Source organism: Sebastes umbrosus, chromosome 20 (assembly GCF_015220745.1).
Source record: "Sebastes umbrosus isolate fSebUmb1 chromosome 20, fSebUmb1.pri, whole genome shotgun sequence".
NCBI lineage: Eukaryota > Metazoa > Chordata > Actinopteri > Perciformes > Sebastidae > Sebastes > Sebastes umbrosus.
In genome coordinates this window covers 20424080-20446174 of record NC_051288.1, presented here as the reverse complement: position 1 = coordinate 20446174, position 22095 = coordinate 20424080, and the positions used below count along the sequence as shown (strand labels likewise).

Here is a 22095-nt window from a genome sequence, read left to right as displayed (position 1 = left end):
GTATGTGCGTCACGCTCTCCTCTTTGTTGCTTTTCAATACATGTGTATAAATTCAGCATGTGTTTTTGTGTGTGTGGTGGAGAGAGTGCCCTGTTGCGTGACTCCTGCCCCTCATCCTTCACATGAATCCCCCCCCCGGCGTGTCCTGACCTTTGGTTGTGTCAGAGGAGCTGCTCATTGCTCACTCAAATCTGACTGACTGTGAGAAATAATGTCTTATTTGTAGATTTTATCGAGAGTTATGTAAGGTTTCGCTATCGTTGCCACCTTGACAAGGCAGCAGCGACTCTCGGAAAGTTAAGGTCACTTGCGTTGAACTTTAACACAACTACAGACTGAAATGTATGCTATAGGAATAATATTTATTGCCTTATCGCAACTCGGGTCTAATTTTCATAGTTTTGCCCATCATTTCTATCAATTATGTAACATATTTAGGGCTGTCAATCGATTAAAATATTTAGTCAAGATTAATCACACTTTTTTTATATGTTCAAAATGTACCTTAAAGGGAGATTTGTCAAGTAGTTAATACTCTTATCAGACTCGTGGGTACCCATAGAACCCATTTTCATTCACATATCTTGAGGTCAGAGGTCAAGGGACCCCTTTGAAAATGGCCATGCCAGTTTTTGCTCGCCAAAATGTAGTGTAAGTTTGGAGTGTTATTTAACCTCCTTCGCGACGAGCTAGTATGACATGGTTGGTACCAATGGATTCCTTTAGGTTTTTGCTAAGAATGGGATCCTCCGGAGTCTAAACTCCGATGGTGGTGGTGGACTAAAGCCAGCAGGTGGTTTACCTCCAAAATAAAGTAGATTAAGTAATCTACCTAAACTGTTGGCTTGTTTACAACCTGTCTGCTCTGATCATCAAGTTGTAATAAACTGAAAGTATCTTTTAAAGAGGACATATTATTCTTATTTTCAGGTGTGTACTTGTATTTTGGGTTTTGGGTTTCTACTAGAACTACAAACTAGCCGCTAGGCAGGTATTATGCAAATGGATTACTTGGTGACATCACCACGTTACAGAAGAAAAGGCGGGACTTCAAGTGAGGCGTTTCAGGCCGTTCAGGAGCAGTGTTTCTGCGGGGTAGAGGAACTCCCTTTGGCGTGGACTTTGGGCTTTGTAGACCTTTTACATGCACAAAAAACTATACAACACACTAAAGGAAAAGGGGAGAAGCACAAAAGCACAATAGGTCCTCTTTAAAAAGGCTTGATTCACACACAAACTCTACACTGTGGAGCTTTAATTCAAATGATTCATATTCTTTCAGCACTCTATTTTTGAAGTGATCTTTGGTGTGATTATAATGAGCTGATTAGCTCGCGTTCACTTTGTTAGAGTTAACAAAGGTAAGGCAACATTTCCTGTAAAACCCTGACGTTGTTCTACATTAGTTTGTTCACTCTTTTAGTTTACTGAAGAGGACAAACATGTCAGAAATCATTTTTTTCTTCGTTTAAAAACTCTGAGATGCTGGAAGAAAAGCAGCTTCTGTGTGATTTGGGCCATGAAACAATTTCTCCTCACAAAGTGAGATGCAGAGGCGGGCAGTAATGGCTCAAATTGAATGTTTTGAAGATTGCATTTCTTAAATGTCACTGTGTTGATGTAACTTTTGCGGAGGGTTTCCTCTACCAGGAGCAACATGTGCAGTGTCATTCTTCCCAGCTGTCATGCATATAATCAGTCTGATGTGCACGACAGAGCCGGTATGATAATAACCTAATTATTGACCAGTGAGAGGGGAACCTGTGGTTGTCTGGTTGTCTGGCTGTCAGTGATAGAACCAGTAAGAAAAAGGGCTGACAGGAAGGAAGGTGGGCGGCAAGAGAGGCTGCAGTCTGACTCAGTCTCTGCCTGGTCTTCTGGAGAGTCGACGGGCACTCGCCGCTCGCAGTCATCACCCAGCGTGTCCATGTGACAGTTATTAGACAAGCAGCCAGTCATGTGTGGAGGAAGAGGCCCTCCATGTGATGTTGGGGAAACTCTAAACAGTTTTCATGTTGTGTTACGCAAGATCAAACACGCCGCAAGACTCGCTGTCATCCTCATTATCATCACGATTGTTGTATATTATATTATAGCAGTAAAACCTTTAGTGAGTTGAGATAATAGAGTTGAGTCAAAGCCTTGAAGTGTGTGTGTGTGTTTGCCTTTTGGTGTCTTTGTTTTGCATAAACAGTTTTGGATGATCCTTTAACTGGTTTAGCAGCATTTACTGAACTAACTTAAACCAGACTGTTAACAGAAACATGTCCTTTTTACTCAAACTGTTCTGTTGTGTGTGTTTGATGGCTCATACTTGGCAACTGAATTTATGTGGGCTTTTCACTCATCATCCTTGCAATATTTCCATGCACGCTGGACATTGCACCCTAATGACCTTTTTGGTAGTTCCTGATTTAAAAGGGAACTCCACCAATTTCAGACATCATAATCAGTTTACTAGTCATGGGTAGTATTACTCAGCCTGTGAAAACAATCATATGATATGTTTTGAGCAAGCGGCAACCTCCAGCTGCTGAGAAATGAAGCCAATGCCAAAAAATGCAGTTCCTCAAATGGCCACTTGGGACTGGCTCCAAAAGCGAGTCAGTCTCCAAAGACCGCCATGTTAAAATGCCAGACTTTACAGCAGAAATAAACATGTTTACATCCTGGTATATATAATTCCCCGTTCATGACAACTGTACGGGGGTGAATTTTTGCATAACTCACCTGTTTAAATTATATTAAGGCTTAAAGTTTGGCATAATTGAGGGTTTAACCTCTTTGAGTGACAGGTGGGTGCCGTACCATCTGCTAGCTGTCTGCTCCATGGATGTATAAAGAGAACTGGATACAGCGTTGGAGGCGGGGCCCCGTTCATTCCTATGAGAGTTGCTCAGTGGCGCAAGAAGCCAAAATGGCTCGACTTCTGAGTGGAAAAGTACCCGTATCTTCCGGTGATCTTCCCCATCCATTGGGGCCATAGAGCAGGCGCAGTAGCGTCCGCTCGGTCACATGGCTCAGTCACGGGCCAAAGCCGTCACGCTGTCGTCACGGCTTGCCAACTCCGCCTCCCAATGGGGCCCAATGGCATCACGTGACGGACACATAAGTTGTGGCCACTACAAATCTTGGCATCAACGACTGCCGCTCTTCCTGGGGGCTTGTTCACAACGGCTCTTCAGAAACCTCTGGGTGATGTCACGGAGAATACATCTATATTTTATACAGTCTTGTTGGTTTTGAGGCTGTTGTTTGTGGTGCTGTTGAGTTGTGCTGCATTGTACTGGGAGGTTTTAAAGTGAAATTTATGAACCGTGGGATATAAAGTAACATAAGACATCACCTTGCTGGCTAATCATCTGTAGCAGTTACACTGTGATCCCCTGGCCCTCCCGTCTGCACTGACTGGACCCACAATGAACAGGAGAACAGATCGACCGCGACAAGCGTGCAGGACCTCGCACCACAGTAAATCGACTGGTGGAGGACAAACATAGGTTGTCTTATTACTAGGAGCTGGGACATGCTGCCATCGGTTCACAATGGATTGAAAAGGAGGAAGAGAGGCGATTAATATGCCCATCTGCTCGCTGCTGACTCATATTCCTCAGCGTCGATACCACCGTCACTTATTCTGTTGTTCTTTCTGCACGTGTGGTTTTCTTCTTCTTCTTCTTCTTCAGTGTGTCAGATTAATTTAATCTATTTAGACGTGAATCTCCGCTTGCATCTAACTGCAAATCAAAGCTCTGTAAACCTACTTCCACACAGAGGGAGAGAAAGCAATGCCCTCCTTTTTTTATTATTGTCTCACAGCAGCAGCGCGACCTGCCCCCATTTCTGAGGTGCTACACCGGCGCGTGTTCAAATATTTAGTTTAGTGCACCAGGCCAATTATTTCACAATGGATTAATAGTCTGTTTATCTGCTCACTCCTCCATCACCCTCTCACACACACACACACAGATGATGATGCTGTGGCAGTTATGACTGATGCAATGTGGCATTACTGGGCCACGATTCCTGCTGAATGCCCTAAAATTTCGCCTCCCCTGTGGCTCCATCCCCACAGTCCTCTCCGCAGTCACTCCAGCGACCCCCCCGTCTCCGGGATCCGCTGTCGAGCCTCGTGCAGTCACGCTAAGCATGTTGTTCACTTGGGGGAGTGTGTAGACTCTGGGAATTCTCCAGTGAAGCTTTAATATCAAACCATTCTTACAGTCTGTAAACAGAGAATTTGGAGCTGTCACTGCAATACATGGCCCTCTGTGAGGTTTGAACATTTTTGATAGTGGTGCAGAAATGATACCAAAACTACACTTTTTATAGTACTTGAGTTTGAGGAATATTAAACATCTCCAAACGAAACCATATAGATTCATTTAACAAACTAAAGCCTCATTATTGTGTGCTGTGTATGATTGTATTCAAGTTTTTAAGTCATGTTGAAACCCATACGACTGACACTAAACCATGAAAAATAACCTCAAACCAAAAGCTCAGACGTGTTCATACAGTTTTGTCCATTACCACAAAAGAAACCTTTATTATACAGTAACGTGTGTCATGTATTTGCAGGTCTGCTGGGCAGCTCCAGTTTCAACGGCTCTTCCCAGAACTACAGCACCCTCCTGCTGGAGGAGGAGGCCGGGCTGCTGTACGTGGGAGGCAGAGGAGCCCTGCACGCACTCAACACCTCCAACATCTCCGCCGCTGCAAACCTCACGGTGAGTGCCGCAGGTCAACACGTTAATTGACACAAAGAAACGGCGAGTTTTCTCCCGTTTCCTAAGTGTTAAAGGAGGACAAACTAATAATAGCCTTTAAGCAGATTGAGCAAATCCCATTGTGTTCCTCCAATTTTATGGATATGGGATTAAATGCAGCAGGCGTTTATTTAAGGGTTACTGAGCAGAGTCAGAACTCAATGACGCAGCTAGAAAATAAAATGAGCTGTCTTTCTCTTTTCTCTCTTCCTGTTTGTTTTCTTCTCTTCATCTCCCCCCTTCTCTGTCCATAGATGTTTCTATTTATCTATCTATGTTTCCCTCTCTATTTATTGAGCTAACTGAGTCATCCTTATTACCCCCTCCCCACTGTTTTGCAGATTGATTGGGATGCTTCCCCCGAACAGAAGAAGCAGTGTCTAAACAAAGGCAGAGACAATCAGGTACACAGCTGCAGCTCGACTCTCTCATTATTATTCAGACATTTCTTTCTTTTGATAAAACTCTTTATTTACTGAGTTATTTTTAGAGAACATAAAACTGCTTTGTGATGTGCAGATTGCTTCTGACAGCAACAAAGTGGATAATCCTTTCAATTGCTTCTTAATCCACTTTTTCCTGAGAAAAAAAAAAAAGTCACACTCATATTCGTTGAATATTTGCATGAAATAGCTCCTGTACATGTAGTGGATCGACAGGCCCACGTTCTCTCCAGCTCTCGCTGCTCGTGGAGCCAGAAATAACCTGTTTTTCTCTCCTGTTCCCTGCAGACTGAGTGCTACAATCACATCCGCTTTCTGCAGCGATTCAATGAGACTCACCTGTACGTCTGTGGAACAAACGCCTTCCGACCTCTTTGTGCTTATATAGTAAGAGCTTGTGTGGTTTAATTTCAGTACAATTATGACCAGACTAGAATTGAAATGATTAATTGTGTCTTTATTTTCCCTCTCTGTAAGGACGCAGAACGGTTCAACTTCACCTCCGGATTTGAGGAGGGCAGAGACAGGTGTCCATATGACCCAGCAAAGGGATACACCGGCCTCCTCGTAGGTGTGTCTCCCAAATTTGCATTTATTTATTGATTTTTTCTACTTTATTTATTTTAAAGAAGCATAGAAATACAAGAAAATGTAGTAGAACAAACTGTTGGTCACCTATGCATTCATACAACTGTTATACTGATGGAAGTACATACCAGTTCACACAGTAACGTATCAGTAATCATCTCATGAGGTCACCTTTCTTACCAGCATTGCAAGAATGTATGGTAACACCTACTATGACATCCATGTCTATAATGCATTATAGACATACTTATAATGTGTTATAATCCACACTGCATAGTTATAAGCACTCATAAATATGCATAATGCTTTATAACAATGAAATCACAACACATTATGAAGCATTTTATAATATTTTATAAGGTCAAGTAACATAACACTTCATAATTTCTGGTCACTCACTGACATTTTTTTTTCCTGCATGGATCATAGAGTATTATAATTCCCATATTTGTAATACATTAGAATATTTGTTAAAATGCATTATAATCACTTTTATGATGCATTATAATGTGATTATAAGTTACTCTTAAGGGGTCATTGTTTGCTTTAAGTAAAGTGAAAAAAATATTAAATCAATGCAAGAACAACACACAATTCATTTTTACTTTATTTAATAACCACTTAGAGTAACTCATAAACCACATTATTATGCATCATAACAGTGATTATAATACATTATAGACATGAGCGTCATAGAAAGTGTTACTGAATGGATCAAACTAGATTTAGCGGAAATTTTATATTAATAATCTTTGTTGGAAGTTTGGTCTAACCCTTTTCGTGCTACACCTTTCTTGTTGGCTGCTAATAATAATATCTTTAATAGATATTTCTCATATTTGTCTTGCACAAATAAATGAGCTGCAATATTGCCCCCAAATTTGCATTTAATCTGTTCTATAGAGCATATTGGTGTAGTTAACGCAGCATGTGCATGGGGAGAAGTATCCTAGAAAAAGCAGAAACTGAAGCTCCCAAATTTGATTAGACCAAAGAAGAAATGTTTTAACCATATCATGTCTTCAACGGGCCAATGGGTAACCTTTTAAAAGGCACCATGCTTGGACTACTCGCGTCATCATGCTAAGTGTCTGTGAAGCAGGTCATTGTATATCCAGAGGGGATAAGTGAAGGCCAACTGGACTTGCTTGAGATGCTAGCATGCTGATGTTTAGTAGATATAATGTTTACCATTTTAATTTAGCGTGTTAGCATGCTAATATTTGCTAATTAGCACTAAAGTGCAGCTGAGGCTGGTGGGAAAGTCATTAGATTTGCATGTGTTTGCTCATAAACTAAAGTATTAGACCAGGGGAGCCCAAACTTTTAACCTCGGAGGACCAAAACTGGAACTTAATGGTGGCTGGTGGGCCATGGCACAAAGGAAAAAAAAGATTTCCACATTTCTTTCTGTCTTCATCTATCTGTTAATCAGACGGTGAGATGTTCACGGCCTCTCAGTACGAGTTCCGCAGCTCTCCAGACGTACGCAGAAACTCCCCCTTCCCCACGCTCAGGACAGAGGAGGCCCCCACCCGGTGGCTTCTGGGTAAATATATCACACGATAGCACAACTCAAAAGAAGGGAGATAATCCTCAAATACATCAAGTAATGAATGAAGTGTGTGCAATGACTTCGCTGACACTGGTTTATATAATTCCACTTACAGTAAACTACTCAACAGACCAAACCTCATTGCCATTTTGCACATTTTTAGCTCATCGGATGTTTTGCTGTGTACAGAAACTGATTGACTCGGAGATTGAAAAATCACATCAGAAAAATTGCACTGCACTGCAGCTCTAACTGGCTTAGTTGTGGCAATTCAATCATACTTAAAAGCTCCATCTTTGGTTTCCAAGGAGACACTTCCTAGGCTGCTAATAGGTCTGTGTTTGGGCATGTGGATGTGAATGTGTATGTGTGTGTGTGTGTGTCTTGTTTGTGTGTGTACAGAGGCAGATTTTGTGGGCTCCGTGCTGCTGAAGGAGAGCATCAACAGCTCTATCGGCGACGACGACAAGATTTACTTCTTCTTCACGGAGAGGAGCCAGGAGCAGATCGCTTACCCGAGCCAGACCAAGGTGTCCAGGGTTGCCCGAGTCTGCAAGGTCAGAGAGAGCAACTAACCCAAAAACCATAATCGTGTTAGTAGTTTGGAAAGTTAATTCTAACAAAAAAAAAAAGGACAAAACTCTCATAACAGATTTATAAAGCTTGCAAGGTCATGGAAAGAAAGGGTTGAAATGAAGGAGGAGAAAAGTTGCCAGTATTCAAAGTGGCAAAAAATGGTGGGATTATTAAATGTTTTACGTCACTGATGCAGAGTGAAGGAGACTTTCTGTTCTTGATTCTTCTCTCTCAGATGCTCTTACGGTTATTTCAGTGCTGAATGAACCAGCCGTTGGGTGTCTCTAATCTTGGTTTCTTCACTGACGGCGGCACTGTTGCCAGGCAAACTACAAGTCCATCAACCTCCACCTCCACTGGCAAACCCCCTCCCTCTCTTTATTGCCATCTCGCCCTCTTCCACTCCTCCTCCTCCTCCCCCTCCTCTTTTTTCTCTCTCACCTCATTTCACTTGCTATCAGCATCTCCGGTCTCGACAGCATGCCCAGCAACTCCTCTCTTTCCTTCTTCCTCTCTGTCGTTTCCTTTTTGCCATGCATGGTGGTGTAATTACCATCACAGTATGCTGATGTGCTGAAATCACTGTTGCCGTTTTTCCAAAAGGATCAAAAAAAGTGTCCAAAAGACTCTGGTGAGCCGGTGAAACGATGTTCAGGAATAAGTTGGAACCCCTGCAGTCGTATATCACCTTTTGTGAGAATGTGAAAAGGATTTGCATGGATGTATGAGAGGAAAAAAGAAAGGAAGCTGCATACTGAGTAACCACTTTTAACACCCAATCAGAGTTAAATTGTCCAAACCAATCAATGCAAACTGCGGGCATGAAATGGCACCGCAAATTAAACTTGACAAAGAGAAACCAAAAGGTTTTTCCAAGGTTGTTTTAGTTCTTTCTGGAGCTGTTTCACCACGATTTCTTCATCAATCCTTTATAGTGATGGCTTTTTGTCATTCAGACATGCCTGTAATGTTACGTGAATGTTCATTCTGCGCTTATTCTGACATGACAGGAGCAATGCTTGCACGATATTTGGCATCTCGTGCGCGAGAGGAAGTGGTGTTGAATAGTAATATCAAGGAAGCCTCTCATAGGCTGCATGACTGATGGATTTTAAAACTTTTTTTTTGTTTAGCCATTTCTATTGGCTTTCCATTAAACCCACCATACATTTGTTTGCAGCATATATTAGAAATGAAAGTGTATACAAGCACAGGACAGCTGTATTATTCAAATTATCACAATTGTGAAAGATACCAATCCCAACCATCCTCATTGTCCCCTTACGTTATGCGCGATTCATAATTTGAATCGATTGACAGCCTTAATTTAGATGTGTAGATGTTTTTTTGCACAGTCATAAACTTGAGTGTTTCCTCTAGATGGTTGCACATTTAAATACGGTACATCTACTGCACTCCCCGCCCCATGCTAATAAACGATCAGTGAAATAATTTTCTGAACTTCCTGAACTTTTTTTAATCCCGTACACTCAAACAGTTCGTCTCTTCGCGATTCTCTCTGCATCCAAAATAAATCATTTCTGGAAATAAGGTCTGGACTTTCTCTCCTCCTCTCTCTTCATCAGCGCGGTGGAGTTGTCAGAGCAGTCGAGAGTGTAATAACTCAGTCTGAACTAGGCCACGGCAGCACATGCAGATGTCGAGCCGGTCCCCAGCTCAGCCCAGTGGCAGAGCTGCAGATAGCGGAGGCCCTGGCAGTCGCCTCTGGCCCTGAAACCACTGAAGACTTGCCATTTTTTGAGCTGCATAACTAGTTGTCCTCTTTTGTCTGTCACTTCACCAGCCAGTCTGCATCCACTTCCCCTGCAATCATGACCTATTTTCACAGAGAAGGGTGTAAATTACATGGAAACAAGGTCTTTTCAGGAACATGAAGAGCAGAAATCAACGCCATTCTGACATTATTTAATATATATATATATCTCCAGCTAAGAAAGAAAAGGCTGCACAATTCCTTCTCTGCTATATCTTTAGAAACCGCCTTCACGCCTGGCTCAGACTGCTTCCATCATGTCGTCTTGGCTTTAATTCCCCCACAGGCATATCTTTACGGTGTCACGCTTGACTCTTATTTTCTTGGATTTACGTCATGACAGCCCGATGACCCGCACGGTGCTTTGATTGACATAAATTGTAATCTATCAGTACATCCCTTTTAGCTCTTTCCACAATAATAACCTGGTATCCATCTCTATGAGAACTGCTTACATCTTAACCTCTCTTCCAACACCAACTCCCCAGAGGTTTTGTTCAGTGAGAAGAAGTCTGCAGTCCTTTCCCTCTCTTTGTCTTTCACTTTTTACCCACACGTCATTGGTATTATTGATGGAAGTTTTTAATGCAGGCATTTTTGTTTTCCATACTTAATGTTATGTCGATTCAAGCTACTTTGCCTTTTTGTGTGTGGGAGGCCGAGGCGGGCAGTCAGAGCATTTTGATGAACGACAGACGTCTGCGAAAGACATAAACGAAGAAAGATGAAGCGCTATATTTCAAACAAACAAAGAGAAAAGTCGTCTCTGTCTCTCTTTTTTTTTTTCTCTCTTCTAAATGAGGTGTGCTAAATTACTCTTTTAGGAAGCGACTTCTTGCAGCTTCGCCTCCCAGCGCTGCCGAAATGCAATTAGAGCAAATGTGCTAAAGTAGGCACTAACATCCAGCTCCAGACTCTCCTCACTTCCTCCTCCTCTCTTTATATATATACGGTGTACATTATGATTTTGTAGATGATGTTTGTTTCACTGTTGTTACAATCACAGATTAGTGGCCGTTGAAGTGTACATGATAGTGAATTTGTGTCATTTATGCCAGAATATATCAGCTCAAGTGACTTTATTTAATCCTCCATCCATCCATGCATCGTCTCCTGTGTGTGCAGAATGACTGGGGAGGCCAGAGGACCCTGCAGAGGAAGTGGACCTCCTTCCTCAAGGCCAGAATGGTGTGTTCAGTCCCAGAATATGAGCTGCACCTCAATATCCTGCGCAGCGTGTTCGTCCTGCAGGGTCGAGACGCTCAAAGCAGCGTTTTCTACGGCGTCTTTGGCCTGGAATGGTAAGAAACAACAGCTTTTACTATGGACTTTTTCCATTTAAGTAGCTTTAAAGTGGAAAACTCATCTTATTCTGCACTGCCTTATAGCATCATTTATATAATCTGTATCAGCGTCATTTTCCACAAAATTCTACCTGGCAAATTTGGCGTCTTTGGAAACTTTGGGATCTCCACTAAAATTTTAAATAGATGTGATCACAAGTGAAAATTGAGTAGACATGAAAAATAATGAGGAAACTTTAGGAAAGGATCCAACAGTCTACTTCTCCTATTGTGTATCTCATGATAATGAGAACGACATTCATCTCCTGTAGTGAAATGTAAGAAGGAACGATGATGAACTGCATCAACTTGTTTTAAAGTGGAATATGCAGCATGTGAGTTCAGAATATCTCCATAGTCAAACACAGACATGATGACTGTTTGCGAAGTGGATTTCCTTTCCTCTAAAGAGCAAGAAGGCTTCACTCTGCACACTGTCTTATTTTTTTGTTTCTTAGCCTGTTGGTGAAGTTTGAAAGTTGAGACTTTGGTGGGTAATTTGGTTTTACTGTACGAGGTGCACACTTATTTAGATTTTCTTTTAATATAAAGAATAGCCAGGTTCAATTTATCAGGATGAAAGGGAATATACAAACTCACCAGACTGAGATAACCATTTAATGCTGAGACATTAACAGGACTTCCCTAAAGTTGGAAGCAGACTTTGGTCTAAAATGTCATTGTATGCTGTAGCAACAAGTTTCCTTTTAACTAACTGACCTAACATAAACCATGAAAACAGACTAAAAACAGTCAAAAACAAGTCAATAATATCTCCATGAGTCTACCAGAGATGTGGTTTTAATCCTTCTTTACACACATCGTCAACAATTATGATTATATTATAAATGTACATTATTTTGAGATGAATACATATCAGTTTCCTCAACAACATTAATCATTTAAGCCTTTAGGAGACCTATTATGCTCATTTTCAGGTGCATACTTGTATTTTGGGTTTCTATTAGAACATGTTTACATGCTTTAATGTTAAAAAAAAACCTCTGTCTGAAATGCTGTTTTAGCACCTGTCTCTTTAAGTCCCCCCTCCCACAAAGCCCACTCTGTTTGGTCAACCGAAACCAGCTCTTCAGCTCTTACTAGCTTTGTTTGAGGGCGTGCCAAACTAGCCGCTAGGCAGGTATTATGCAAATGTTTTACTAGGTGACATCACCACGTTACGGAAGAAAAGGCGGGACCTCAAACGAGGAGTTTCAGGCAGTTCAGGAGCAGTGTTTCTGTGGGGGAGAGATACTCCCTTTGGCGAGGACTTTGGGCTTTGTAACTTTGCAGATCTTTTACATGCACAACAAGACTTGGTCAAAACCGAGTATGTGTCTGGACCGTGTATGGTCAGTCTGTGAATGTGGGGCTAAACAAATAGTCAGTGGTCATGTCTATAATGTTGAATCCAGCAGTACATGTCCACTGGCGAGGACGCTAGGGGACGTGCTGCTCCACTCAACTGGCTGTTCAAGCCACATATACATATATATATATAACACTAAAGGAAAGGGAAAAAGTGTAATATGTCCTCTTTAAGCAAAAAGTTTAAACCTTTTCTGGTTGCAGCTTCTCCACTCTGATTTATCTTATGTCATTGTAAATTGAATATTTTTTGAGGTTTTGTGGCTGTTGGTTAAATAAAAAAAGAAGAAAAAGCCATTTGCAGACGTCACCTTGGGCTCTCTGAACTTGTGAGGGAATTTTTCTCCATTTTCTGACTTTTTATTAAATGACTAAAGAGCCGATTGTGAACATAATCAACAGATTAACTGATAACGAGAGAAATGAGTCGTTATCGAATCGTGACGTGTCAGCGTCAGAGGACGATGGCTGCCGGTGGAACACCTGCCTGCGGTGTGAGTGTGTGTTTATGCTGATATACAGAGTCATGCTGCATGAAACTGTCCCAAGGGTGTTTAGTTTCTGATGGAGAGGATATAGCATTGCAGTGGGACAGTAACACTATCTATTTCTCTCTCTATTTTTTTTCACTGCTACACTTCCTCTTGTGGATATTCAATCTCAACCTCAGCCTGTCTGTCTCCTCATTCACTGCAGCAGCTCTCCTGTCTTTCTTCATGCTGGTGATCTTTAAAAAACACACACCTGTGTGAGTAGTAGTCGTCGCTATGTGTTAGACTCAAGCGTTCAACGGTGAGTAAGCCCCTGAGCTATACTGCTCACCAGCTCTGAAGACAGATTCAGGTTTCACTTCAATCTCATTTTCCTCACTTGAATACCTTTGAAGGCTGAGGTGGGCACACAATGGACTTAAGAATGTGACTCAGACATTACTAATCTCACCTGTAGGGCTTTAGATTAAGGGTCACCTGGTTCCCAACTCCCAACTCATGCTGTCGTTATGTTGTCGGACAAATCTTTTCTTTCACCAAAACCACAAATGGGGGCCTGCTTTATTCATGACTCACAGGGAGTGGGTATTTCGGGGGTTTTGAGTGTGGTGTTGAAAAACAAATATTTCCTTCTGGATCGGATGACGGGAGCAGCTACCGGAGATAAAGAGGGAAAATTACACACCTGTCAGTGACGGCACTCCCACATGTCCATTCAAGACAAGTTGATTAGATCCAAGAGGAGAATGTGAGCGTGAAAACTTTGCCAGCTTAAGGCGAGACACGACGTTGTTTTTCATGCACTGGTCAATTTTGAGATTTTAGGCTATTTTGCTTCCGTAACATGTCTTCTTTCAAACTAGTGGAAAGAAAACATCCAAAATACACATTTAGGTGTTTATTTTACTACTTTGTCTATTTGCATCTGTAGATTTCTCCTAAATTCACCCAAAGTTAGCATTAGATAATGCCTCACTTGCATATTTAAAGGTCTTAAATTTAACATTTTAATGTAGACGAATATTTAAAAGAAAATAATAATACATCTGCAGAGCTTTTAGAAAAGTGGCAAATAAAAGTATGGCTTTTCCTGAAAAAATATTATGACTGTGAATTAATCATTGTAAAAAATTTGGCAGGTCCAAAATGAATGTTTTGATTATCTCTGTGGAAGATATCTGACGTTTGGTTCCCACTTCTAACAAGGCTTGTGAAACAATAGTAAATCAACCGTGGTATCATGTGGTATATCTGGGTTGACAGTTATTGTGGAAAAAATGGATAAATGGCTGAGATTGACGGTAGGCGCCTGGCAACGACTTGTTGTGAAGTGAATGCAATGGAACGGGGGAGGGAGAATGCAACATCAATTTCAGAAAACTTGTAATACAAAAAATACATGTTTTCATGTAAGTAATCAACTGGAGAAGTTTCATGGTGATACTTATTAGATGATTTTTTTACCCTATTCACCTGTAGTGTCTTGCATAGTGTATAGAATTTTACAATCCGTATCTTTAAAGGCCGTTTTCTCAGACTCTGAGTCAGAAATCTCCACTTCAGCAGCACTTACATCCACCAAACTTTCCAGCTTCATTCCTATCTATATTCTGAAGGTTTTGACAGAGGGGTTTGTTCATATATCATTCATAGCCTGGTTTATAGAACATTTTATCCAGAAAAAACAGTTGGCTGTTGACAGTATTTTCTGATTTATGGAGTGATAAAAAGAGATATGCACAATTCCCTCTGTAAAAAACCTTTGACTCTAATTCGTCAACAAAATGAAACAAAAATTTTGAACCTGGCTTTATCCAATGTTCAGATTTCTGTTCTGGAAATGTATGCAAATTAGCATATATTTAATACGATAATGCCTCATTTGCATATTTAAACATACAATTTGAGAAAACTTGTTTTACAAAAAATGTAAGTAATCAACTGGGGAAGTTTCATGGTGACATCTATTAATTGAGATGTTCACCTGGAGTGTCTCCCCTTACCAGTTTTAGAGAGAAGAGCCGCTTAGTTACCTTTTCACCTTACGATCTGTGATGTGTTTGAAATCCAATCTGGGTGGCAGTTGCTCCCCAGACAATAACCTCTCGGTGTTTATCCAACATTGAATCATTAATCCTGACTGTGTCCTCTGGATGTGTCTTTCAGGAAGAATATCAAAGCCTCTGCTATCTGCCAGTACGCCTTCTCAGATGTGCAGAAGGCTTTCGAGGGGCCGTATATGGAGGTGCAGGACTCAAAGTGGAGGGAGTACACGGGGAAAGTTCCAGAGCTGAGACCTGGATCTGTGAGTTTCATCTGTTAAAACCTACTCGTTCTAGAGTATTTCATCTCCATGTGATAATTTCTCTGATCTCTGATCTCTCCACAGTGTATAACAGATGTGCACCGGTCCCAGGGCATCAACTCGTCTCGAGACCTCCCAGACAACGTCCTCACTTTCGTCAGACGGCACCCACTGATGGCCAGCCAGGTGCACCCAATAGGGGTACGCCCACTCATGTTCAAAAGGAGCGTCAACTATGTGAAGATAGTCGTGCACAAGGAGCCGGCGCTGGATGGGAACATTTATACTGTTCTGTTTTTGGGAACTGGTGAGTTTGTTGGTTTTGATCTTTTCATGGGATTTGTTGTCAATAAGATAAATACAGAATAACACCGTCCTTTACAGAAACTGGATTTTCTCTCAAGTGTTTACCAAGGTTGCATCTCTTCTCTCAGATGACGGGTGGCTGCACAGAGCTGTGGACATCGATGGAGAAATGCACATCATAGAAGAGTTGCAGCTGTTTGATAAACCCCAGCCCATAGAGAGCATGGTCATATCCTCTGCTCTGGTATGTATGCATGCATGAAGATGTTATATGTTAGCAGCCTTTTCATGCTAAAGTGATGCAAATGAAAACCTAATTAATTTACTACATATAATTGGAGCGTAAACATGCCGTTGACAGAGTATTTTTATTTATTAATCAATAGTTATGAATAATATATTACATTTATGCCAATAGATCCCCCAAAATGCCACACACTGTTCCTTTAAAGGTCAAAAAACAGTTTAAAACTGATGTATCTTTTGTTTCGCAGCGGAGCATCTACGTCGGTTCCTACTCTGGAGTCGTGCAGGTACCGATGTCCGCCTGTCAGAGGTACACTTCCTGTTACGACTGCGTGTTCGCCAGAGATCCGTTCTGCGGCTGGGACGGGAGGCTGTGTGTGGAAATATCTTCCCGTGCACAGAGGTGGGGGAGCACACAGCTGCACACTAACAAATGCAGATTTCCAGCGAGTAGGCAAACACGACGAGTGTTTTAGAAAGAAAGTAGACAACACACTCGCAGAGATTTGGCAGAAAATGAACCAGACGCTTGAGGAGACAGATAAATTTGCATTGCTTCATTATAGAGTCTTTATCTCCCTGAGCCTCCTTAGCAGCTCCACCTGTTTATTCTGCGCTCTATTTGCTGCTGCATTTGGATGACAGCCATAGAAACTTTCAAAACATCTGCAAATATGTTTGTTTTTTTGGCATTTTTCAGGTTAAAAAATATAGTGACATTGTATACATTCATTTAGATATTGGACTCAAATGTTGCCAAGAATAAATAAGTGTCAACGCCGCCACATTATTAATATAACAGTGGTGAACATGCTGATTAAATACATAGTTATTGTAATGAGTAATAAATCTACAAACAGAGATGAATAATTTTGACACGGTGTACATTTTTGCATTACATGACCTTTCCTTCTTTCTTCTGGGCCCGACAGCAGTACCGGCGTCTAATTCATTATTTATAAGCTTCTTTCTCTTTCCAACAGAATTTCTATGAAAGCAGGTCTGAGACAATGTGGTCGACCTGGATTTCTGTTCAGCTCAGCGGGAGCTTCTTCTTCTGCAGTTTACAATGAAAACGCACTTCTCTCGCACTTTGAATCAGCATTTAGGTCGAGTGTAACTACAACAGACAAGACAAAAAAAAACTTGGAACATTTTTTTTACAGATTATTTTACAGATCCATAACTTACAAATCATTTTGGTAACACTTTCCTTAAAAGTCCCCCTGTTTAAGCAGTATACAAACATATAATAAACAGTTTATAACACACTGTAATGAAGTTTTAAGCAGCTATGAGGACATTAATGTGCTGTATTTATTAATTCAATTGATTATGTTGTATTACAACTTTATAACTTTACAAAATGATGTGTTTATGCCCACAGGAGGAGTTCTAGTTACTGACAAATACATTATAGTAAACATTTATATATGCTTACAAATGCATTACAATATGTTATAAACCATTTATTATACGTATATATAATATACATGCTAAATAGGGGGACTTAAAGTAAAGTGTTACCATCATTTCTAAGTAGTTTCTTGGGAACATCTAATGACTCTGCACTATTTATAAGGTAAATAGAGAGAATGTCCGATTGGTACACTTTCAATTAATTAAGTCCATGTAATTGGTGGTGTAACCTGGAGAGTATTTTAGTAAATTAATAATTAATTAATATTTATTTGGCTTTAAATTGAGCTTTTACTTCAAGCTAATTTTTTTTTTTTTTTAAGTATTACTAAATTACATACAGTAAGTCTTACCAGGAGACTGCAGAAATAAAGCATTACCCTTCTTTCAATGGTTGCTGATTGTGGTGAAGGAAGTACTCAGATACTTTACTGAAGTAAAAATACTAATATCACACTGTAGAAATACTGTATTACAAGTAAAAGACCTGCATTGAAAATGCTACTTAAGTAAAAGTATGAAAGTACCATTGGCACAGTGTACTTAAAGTGTAAAAAGTAAAAGTACTCAAAGCAGAATGTGAGTATTATATATATTATACTATTATATATTATATGCAATATTCTGTCGAGTAGTTTTATCTATATAATAATGCATCATATTTTAAGTTTATCATGTTTTCTATGTAACATCTTAATTTGTAAAGTAACTTTAGCTCCTAAACAAATGTAGTGGAGTAAAAAGTGCAACATTTCCCTCAGAATTAGAGTAGAAGTAAAAGTATAAAGTAGCATGAAATGGAAATACACAAGTAAAGTACCTCAAATCTGTACTTAAATGCAGTACTTGAGTAAATATACTATGTTACATTCCACCACTGCTTAAGGAGATATTAGAGGAATCCTGGATGATTAAAATCCAGCAGGAAAAAACATCATTAACCTTAAATAAAAAGTTGTAGTCGTGGTCTGGTGATTGGATTCAGCTGGACAGACACACATGTGAACCAGTGCATATTATAAGCCCCTTCCAAACAAACCACACACACATGCTGAAAGACGTAAACATTACTGTGGCTCAGTCTTGCGCTGGGGAGTGATTGTGCCTCTCTTCATTCCCGCTGCATGAGTGAGCAGTAGACATCTTAATCTCCATTACGGCAGCAGACACTTCAGCCTCTCCTGTGGATTTGTTTGTGAGGGAATCATCGCATCCGGAGAAAGCTGCAAATAGACTGAATGTTAATGGGAGAGATCTTCCACCTCTCTGGTTTCCACTGCACAATGTCCACTATTCTGAAATCCAAAGATGGGGATAGATTTTTCTTTACTATTCTGCACTGAACTGAGTAAAAAAAAAAAGGTGTATATTTATGCTGCTCGCTCTGCCTGGAACCTTCTGCAGTTAGATCTAAAATTGGTTTCTGTGCTGCAGAAACTCGGTGTTCTCTCTTCTGGCTGCAGATGTTTTGGGGGTATGTTAGAGTCTTGTTTGTGCCTCATTAAGTTGTTGTTTTGGGTGCATCTTAGGTATTTTTATGGTTTCAGACAGCTCCTGGGTTGTTATAAAGGTTGTTTTCAGGATGAAATCGTGATTGCAGAAATGTCGTTCATGATGTTTTCTCTGTTATGCTGTTTGTCTGTAACTCATTGTTAATGCTGCCTATCTTGGCCTGAACTCACTTGAAAAGGAGATTTTTTAATCTCAACGAGGTTTTCCTGCTTAAAGCTGCTACGAGGAACTTTAATTTTGTGTTGATTTTAGCGGTCCATGTGGACAAAAGCGGTAGTGTTTCCAAGCACCAGAGTCCCTTTAGAAAACCTCTCAAGCTCTGCTCCTGGCCATTCGACCCGGTGGTAACGATGAGAATAATTATATAGAAATAGACAATCTTCTCGCTGATGGTCTTGTTTACTTATGTCGGTCATATTGAGGCATCAGTGTCAAATTGAGACTGTTTTATAACCAGTTAAAAGTTCCTCACAGTAACTTTAAATAAAGATTAAATACAATTTTTTCAACATTTTAACTGAATTTTAAATTTATTTCAGGTCGAACGTAACCCAGGATATCAAGAAGGGGATCAGGGGCTGCAAGGAGAATTCAGGAAACGGTAACAACGCACACACACACACACACTGTACATTCATTATGCAACATTCGTCACTTTTAATTTTGAGAACGCTTAGTACTTTATTTTACCTCCCACACGCAGATTATGAGGTGAACAAAGATCAACACTTCTTGTCTCTGCCTGAAAACTCAAACATTTAGCAGCTATTAAGGGATTTCATTAGGTGTACGCTCCTTAACCATCCCCCAGGTCCCAGCGTTCACATTTTAATCAGTTCCTCTCTTGCTGGAGGTCAGGCGTTCATGCTGTCTACGTTGCAGGTCTCGCTACCTTTAAAGAGGCTTATGAAATGTGATGGAAAGTGATGCTGAAAGGTGGAGGTGGCTCACTTTGAATACGTGACCTTTGTGACCTGACATCTCCTTCTATATTCATCTTTGTCACGCTGTCTCTCTCACATTCTCCACCCCTTTATCTTCCTTCACCTTATCTCACATTAGCTCCATCTCATGTCTCTTGTCCTCTCTTTCTGTTGCTCAGTTGTCCATCGGAGGCGTTCCGTGATGTCGGGTGACGACGTGCTGCTGCAGTGCGAACTGCGCTCCAACCTGGCAACTCCACGCTGGACGCTAAACGGCAAAGAACTCCAGGGATACGGCCTCAATTCGGGCTACCGCATCGGCATAGATGGCCTCCTCATAATCGGAGCTCGTGCCCAGCAGAGCGGGTCTTATCGCTGCTTCGCCGTGGAGAACTCCGTCTCAGTCCTGATTTATCTTTACACGGTGAGGGTGCACACGGACGGGTACTTCCCCGTGGAGCCCACGGCCACGACTAACCCCACCACAGTTTCCAGCCCAACTGTTTTCTCCACCAGCAGCCCCACTGAGCAGCCGCTGCCCTCACCTCCTGCCCCGCTGCCTCCGGGAGCGGAGTTCCAGACCTACAGACACATGGAGGCCGTTTACATCTCCCTGGTGGCGGTCCTCGGAGGGCTTTGCCTGGTGTTGACTGTGGTGTTGCTTTATGTGAGCTTCTGCACCAGACGGGCGTCTCGGGACCGAAAGTTCTCCCAGCAGGGGCTGCAGATCCTGGGGGGCTCTGAGAGAAAGAGGAGCTCCCATCTGGAACTGAAAACCATCTCCAGCCACTGCAATGGCCGCCAGGGTCGGCGCTCCATCTCGGTGCCAACCTTCGGGGACATGGGCGACAGCTTCCTCCAGATAGTTCCAGGTGAGGGCCAGTTCTCGCCGTGCAGAACGCCTCCCCCGGCCCCTCCTCTTCCCATGCCACCTCCGCTGCCCAACATGGACTACGCCAACGGGCTGTCGGCCACCCTGCCTAGCGTGCTGAGGAAGATGAACGGGAACAGCTACGTGCTGATGAGGCAGGACGACCACGACGGCATGTCGCCGCTCTACCACTCCTTCACGGAGGAGCTCAACAGGATCCTGGAGCAGAGGAAACACTCACAGCTGGACCTGCAGCCTGATGAGAGCTCCATCTAGGACGCCCCCATCTCAGTCGTATTTATTTTGACCCCTAAAGGTGACCCGTAGCTGCGGGGAGAACTGACTGTTGTATCAAACGCTGCTGTTATTTACCCAGTAGGAGTACCTGCAGGTCGTGTCCTCACCTGATCTGAAATGTGCAGCCTCCTGTGTCTCCCATGACAAACGGCCCATGATTTCGCTTCAACAGTGGACTACACTGACCAGAGATTGATAATCAAAAAGTGGAGATGTGAAAAATTTGGCCACAGACCCGCACTACCGCACTACAAAATGTCCATGAGTGGGGAGCGTAGTGATGCTACCTCGGTGTGAACTCTCTGGAGGCAAAGGTGCAAACTGGGGCACGAAAATCAGGCCAGGAGGTGATCACGTATTTATGAGACTGTGGAGGTGTTCAGGAGGTTTTTAGTGCCATGTAATACGGAGCTTCAAGTGATACTCCACCCAAAATCTATCTATCTATCAGCTACTGTTGGAAAGTACCTTTCACCTAACGTGCCCACAACCTGAGAGCTTTTCCCTGCGTGATGCAAGTTGGACATGAGGATGTTCCCTGGTCTGAGGTGGAACAGGTTTCACTCACCTGTAGTCGCAGGATCATCACTCTGTATCACCAACGCCACACAAAATCCTTCTATGGTGGTAGTTTCAGTTTTCTGGTAGGCCTCCTCTGGGTTTGGGGCAGATGTTGGCGGTTCTTTTATGGGAACAAGATGCATCCTTTTGGGATGAATTGGCTGGCATCCCACCTCCAGGTGTGTGTCATGAGTGGCTAATAAGGAGGCATACCCATTCCCATTCCTACCCCCATGTGTGACGTCAGAGCAGTCTCCTCCTACAAATGCACTAATCTACCAAACTAAAGGACTACTATCATAAGAGTGTTTCAAACAAGGCCAAGCATCCAACACCTATGTGATTATGTTACAAGAAGTTTCACGTTTTAACTGTGAAATCTCGTCCAAATAGGAATTAATTGGCAGGCTGCAACTAACGATTATTTTCACGATCAATTAAAGAGACTTAATGTAAGAATCAGAAATAGCTTGTTAAGAGTGACACCTGTGGCCGTTAAGACAACGACAGTCAGCGCCCTGTTGCTCGCGCTTGTGCTCGCACTACGTAGACATCGGTCAAAACGGTGAGGCGACACACACGAGACTGATCGTGATTGACAGCTAAAACCACAATAGCACTCTATATTTCACATGCTTGGCAGTAATGTTAGCTTGCCAAACGATGAATCGATATTGATCCTAGTGTTAGCTTCTACTGCTTCAGCCTCCCGACTGTGGTCAGAAGACACAGGGGAGACGCCGTAGTT

The 22095-nt window shown here is 41.9% G+C and overlaps 1 protein-coding gene across 1 annotated transcript in view; it reads left to right on the top strand.

The window, feature by feature from the left end:
- The window catches only part of sema4gb (sema domain, immunoglobulin domain (Ig), transmembrane domain (TM) and short cytoplasmic domain, (semaphorin) 4Gb), a 37669-nt gene extending 15797 nt beyond the window's left edge, over window positions 1–21872 (top strand). Inside the window, exons 3-15 of the mRNA XM_037753885.1 lie at window positions 4582–4730; window positions 5111–5173; window positions 5501–5599; window positions 5690–5783; window positions 7236–7349; window positions 7758–7912; window positions 10831–11006; window positions 15074–15212; window positions 15297–15519; window positions 15647–15762; window positions 16013–16167; window positions 19235–19296; window positions 19798–21872. Of these exons, the coding sequence (XP_037609813.1) occupies window positions 4582–4730; window positions 5111–5173; window positions 5501–5599; window positions 5690–5783; window positions 7236–7349; window positions 7758–7912; window positions 10831–11006; window positions 15074–15212; window positions 15297–15519; window positions 15647–15762; window positions 16013–16167; window positions 19235–19296; window positions 19798–20765 (2513 nt within the window). The 3' untranslated portion in view covers window positions 20766–21872. The remainder of the gene's footprint in view (window positions 1–4581; window positions 4731–5110; window positions 5174–5500; window positions 5600–5689; window positions 5784–7235; window positions 7350–7757; window positions 7913–10830; window positions 11007–15073; window positions 15213–15296; window positions 15520–15646; window positions 15763–16012; window positions 16168–19234; window positions 19297–19797) is intronic.
- The last annotated feature ends 223 nt before the right edge of the window (window positions 21873–22095 follow it).